Below are 5,028 nucleotides of genomic sequence, written 5' to 3' on the forward strand. Positions count from 1 at the left end.
TATATACGCATATATGTGTTTGTATTTAAATATATACATACATATATTAAAAAATTAACGAACGCGTGCGTGCGTGCATAAGCTTGTGAACAAAAAAAAAAAGAAAAAAATTAGTAAAATATGTAGTAAGTGATTTTTTCTTATTTTGTATAGCCCCTTTTAAAACTAATTATCTCTCTTCTCTATCTGTCTAATATAATATCATTTACAAATAACTTTACAATGTTGGACACATTACGCTAGGCGTTAAAAGTCACGTCTAAAAATCTATCTTTTATTTTTTAATCATATCCTTATCGTATTAATATTTTTTCCTTTATCTATCATGGTTACCGATATAGAAAAATGATATTCTTTTAAAAATGTAAATCCACATTCTATGTTTAATGCAAATTACACGCCTTCATAACGTATAGTAGATTTACAATAATAAAAACATAGAAAAGGGATGCGTACTTACTAGTTATGAAAAAAGAAATGCAAGAAAAATATCAAGGATTATTATATTGCGAGCTAATTAATAGCGAGCAATTTTGCTTGGTATTAAAGTAAAAAATAATACCCTGATGTATTCAGGGATAGATCAAAAGAATATATGTTTAAACGGGCAAATAGAACGATCAAAAAATGGAACTCATTGAAATCGAGTATCATGAAAATGATAAACAGACTTATCGTTAGAACGAAGCAAGACTTTTATGTATCGATTTGATACCAAACTCTTGTTGGTCCAAAGATGTTATATCATAGACAGAATTATATTGTTTCGCAAGTAGATATCTATATTTTTTATCTTGTTTTATTTCCAGTATTATTTGTTAGTAAAAGATATTTCCTGTAGTATATGTGATTGCTCAAATCGTAAGAGTAGGAAGTACACGTGAGATTTGGAATAATTTTCGTTCGAATAGGAAAAAGAAAAAGAAAAAAAGAAAAAAAAAAGAAAATGAGATTCTTTCCCTTGTTTTTCCTGTCACTCATAAGCCCCCAAAAGAATTCATTCCCTTTCAGTTTTAACGCGAGTCCTTATGATCTCGTTAATACCATCGCATAATTCAATACAATAAAGTTCCCAATTATTTGACGTAAATTCGAAAAGAACGATACATAATTTATTTGAAGAAAAAATACGAATACTTCGATATCATTGTCACAGATATCTACAGTTACAGTTTTGTTCGTTGCAGCTTTGAAATTCATTCGTTTTACCATTAACCTTTGGCTTGCCGTACATACTAATTGGGATTCAACTGGAAGCAACGGAAAATAGATATATATATACATACATACTACTTTTTATCGTAAGTGGCGTATTTAAAAACGTATTTTATACGTTTCCGAATTTACTTTTTGTGCATTCTACAACGAATTTCTAGAAAATCGAAATTCGACCAGCGTCCAACCACCTTGTCTAGAGAAACGTTATAAACTTTACCCGTAAAGAAAACAAAATAAAAAAGACAAACAGAAAAGAACACAAAGAAACTGGAAAAAACGAATGTGCTCGTGGCGTATTTTTGCTTTATCCGCAAAAAGTACTGAAAATTTTTGAAAAAGGAAAAAAGGAAAAAAATAAATAAAAAACAAAATAGAAAGGCGAGATAAACTTCCTCTGATTACGACTTCTATCTGGATCTAACTTGTTATACTTCAAGCGACGTTGTCTATCGCATACGTGTATATGTTCGAAGATTTCTATAACGTTTTCATGCATATGTGCAAAATGCATAGAACAAATGCACATAATCTTCGAATGTAACAAAGTGGATAGAATAGTATGAGAAACAAAGTAAGAGAAGCAGCTTTTTTGCTTTTTACCTCGATTCATTTTAAGCGAAAAAAACTTCTTTAAAAAGCGAGAGAGAGAGAGAGAGAGAGAGAGTGAGAGAATGAGAAAGAACAAGACAAAGAGCAGCGAGTACTACTTATTGTATACACAGTGGCATACTTTCAAGTATTTGTTAAAGACAAATAATCTTTTTATTAATTACAACCACACGAACGTAAAATGCACTTTTCCTGTTATTTGGTATGCATCCGAGAGTTTTAACCGAACATATTACGAATGTACATGTGCGTGCGTGCGTGCATGTATGTGTGTGTACACATACTAGAAATGAGTTTGTGAAAAAAAAGATGTGATCGGGAGAGAAGGCCCATGCGACACATAAAACTCGACGTAAAGGTGAAACAATCTAATGTTTATAGAAATTCGACGATTTTTCGTAATGTTATCGCACGATGCTGTTCCTTATTTTCTTATCTATTAGTCTTGATTTAAGGCTTGTATCTAGATAGTGAATAATTACTGCGGATAAAGGCCAATTGTATGTGTGTGTTTGTACACACACACACACACACACACACACACACACACACCACACATACATACATACATACATACATACATACATACATACATACATACATACATACATACATACATACATACATACATACATACATACATACATACATACATACATACATACATACATACATACATACATACATACATACATACATACATACATACATACATACATACATACATATATATGTAAGCGATCATGGGTGATTTCAATCGATGCTATATCTGTATGTGTGTAATAAGTCATAATTATTAAAAAAAAAAAAAAGAAAAAAAAAGAAAAAAAGAAAAAAAAAGAAAAAAAGAAAAAAAAGAAAAAAAAGAAAATAGATGAAAAGAAACCTTTACTTTTGCGATCACGATACGTCTTTATATTATTCGAATATTTCTTATTGTCGTAAAATGAGAAAGATTAATTAGTTTTCTTCTAGTATTTTTTCGTACGGACACACGATGAACTGCATAAGATTGATGATCGTGATCGTCACCGTTGTTCCAATCGTCATCTCAATTCTTTCATTTCCTTCGAACAACGTGCGAACGTAAGGATTCTTTTCATGAATAATTCTTTGCATAAAAAAGGAAAAGAAAACAACAATATTCTATTCGATTGTAAAAGAAGACATTTTAACGATACGTGCAGTCATTGAGAAATTCAAGGTAAATGAGTGTATTGTCTAAGATAAAATTGATCCGACATGTTTTTTTTTAAATTACGTCGAGTTACGAAGATCGGTTTCGCGTGTTCTTTGTCTATTTCTACTCGAAATAATTTCACGATATATAAGAATTCGAAGAAGACGGATGGGGCAAACTTGTTTTTTGAATGCGTTTCACCTTTCTTTCGATTCGTATTTTCGAAATGAAATGAGAATATAAATTTAATAAATTTTCAAGCTCGTAAGTCTATACCGGTAAATTTCTTTGTGGATTTGGATTTGAGCTTTTTTATTTTTTTTTTTTTTTTTTGTAAATTCACGATTATAATCGAAAGATATGCACGTACGTAGGTACGCATACATATATACGAATGAAAGAAATGTGAAAGTATGCAAACGATAAAGAAGATTCTGTAGGTGATGACGTTTATCGTGGAATGGTGTTTGACGAACATTAATACTAAAGTACTAATAGAGAATTCAAATGAAATCTTATACATAATAAGTATTAAACTGTACATTGTGTTTAATTGTACTTTGTGTTATGCGCCTCTGATGCTGAATATAACGGAAATTCAATCGGAGCGAGTGTCATTATTCTTGAAACTATTTTCTTTTGGTTACACCATCAATTCATTTTCAATGTATTGTAATGATCGTTCTAATCATATTTCAGCTATACAAAATTTAATGACATTGCAAAGTATTAGTTATTGTTGTTATATAATTTATAGAGTTATTCACTTGGATTTATCCTTAACCTAAAAATGTGGGAGAAAGTAAGATAACGGAAAAGAAAATTGCAGCAATTAATTTGTTTTTGTGTTAAATATCAATATATTTTCAAATAATTTTATTTTAAGAAATAATTTTTGAAATAAGAATGTATTTAAATATTTCCTTTCTAGTTGGTTAAATTTAAAGTAAAAGATTTAAGAAACAATCTAATACGTTCAAATATGTTATGAGATTCGATATTGTGTTGAGCGCCCTCTTGGATCACGTGATTTGTGTCGAATGATAAGTGAAGAATCAATGTTTGCAGATCATCTTTGACTGCGGTACTGTCTGTTGTGTGATTCTAACCTAAAAATTTATCATGGCTGATACAGATCAAGATGTAACAGATCGTGGTGATGGTGATAATTTAAAAACCGATAAGCTATTTACTTTGAAGAAATGGAATGCTGTGGCTATGTGGAGTTGGGACGTCGAATGTGATACATGTGCTATTTGCCGAGTTCAGGTTATGGGTGAGTGTTTTTTTAACTTTAACCTGTTTCATTTTAGATTATTATATTAAAAAAGTATCACTTACAATTTCTTGATAACTATTACAATAATAATTATATTTCCTTGTATAGTTTTCCTTTTTTCGTGTATAAGAATACAAGATTATACAAATCCATTTATGATTTTAAATCACAATCAGGTTAAAGAAAACAGAATGATTTGCCACTCATTAATCATTTACTTTATTTTAATCTTAAATTAGTTTCATAAGAAATAAATTTACTAAATATATTTGATGGTGTATATAAAATAAGATTATTTTATCTGTCGTTAGAGAAATATTTAAGTCTCTTATAGAAAATGATATAATATCATTTTACCATTTTATCAGAAGTAAACTAGAATTATATTAGATAAATTATATAAATATTACTTGTATGAACTATCGGATATTATCTTATAAAAAAAATCTTAATAATACAGTAAAATCATAAATTTAATATAGCTCAATCAGTTTAATAATATTAAATATATTTAATAAAAATTGTTTTATATATGTACTTACAATAATTCAGGTTTACGATAACAGGTTTTTTTTACTAAATTCTACCTAATGATTTGGAATAATATTTGGGAATATTATAGGGTCAAAGAAGATATTTTATAAGGAAAGGAAAATCTTAGAAAAGAAGATTCAATGTATAAAGAAATATACTTCATTATGTATTAATTGTTTCAATATTTTGTATAAACTTAATATGAGTA

At 28.8% G+C, this 5,028-nt stretch overlaps 1 protein-coding gene across 2 annotated transcripts in view; it reads left to right on the top strand.

Annotated features, from left to right (window-relative positions):
- Positions 1–21: 21 nt before the first annotated feature.
- The window catches only part of LOC124427042 (RING-box protein 2), a 34,308-nt gene continuing 29,301 nt past the window's right edge, over positions 22–5,028 (top strand). The window contains exons 1-2 of one of the 2 annotated variants that reach the window (XM_046969477.1): positions 22–3,679; positions 4,076–4,283. In XM_046969477.1, coding sequence (XP_046825433.1) covers positions 4,130–4,283 — 154 coding nt within the window. In that variant the 5' untranslated portion in view covers positions 22–3,679; positions 4,076–4,129. The remainder of the gene's footprint in view (positions 3,680–4,075; positions 4,284–5,028) is intronic. The other variant, XM_046969478.1, reaches the window with a different exon arrangement.

This window comes from Vespa crabro, chromosome 9, assembly GCF_910589235.1.
Source record: "Vespa crabro chromosome 9, iyVesCrab1.2, whole genome shotgun sequence".
In the NCBI taxonomy this organism is placed as follows: Eukaryota; Metazoa; Arthropoda; class Insecta; order Hymenoptera; family Vespidae; genus Vespa; species Vespa crabro.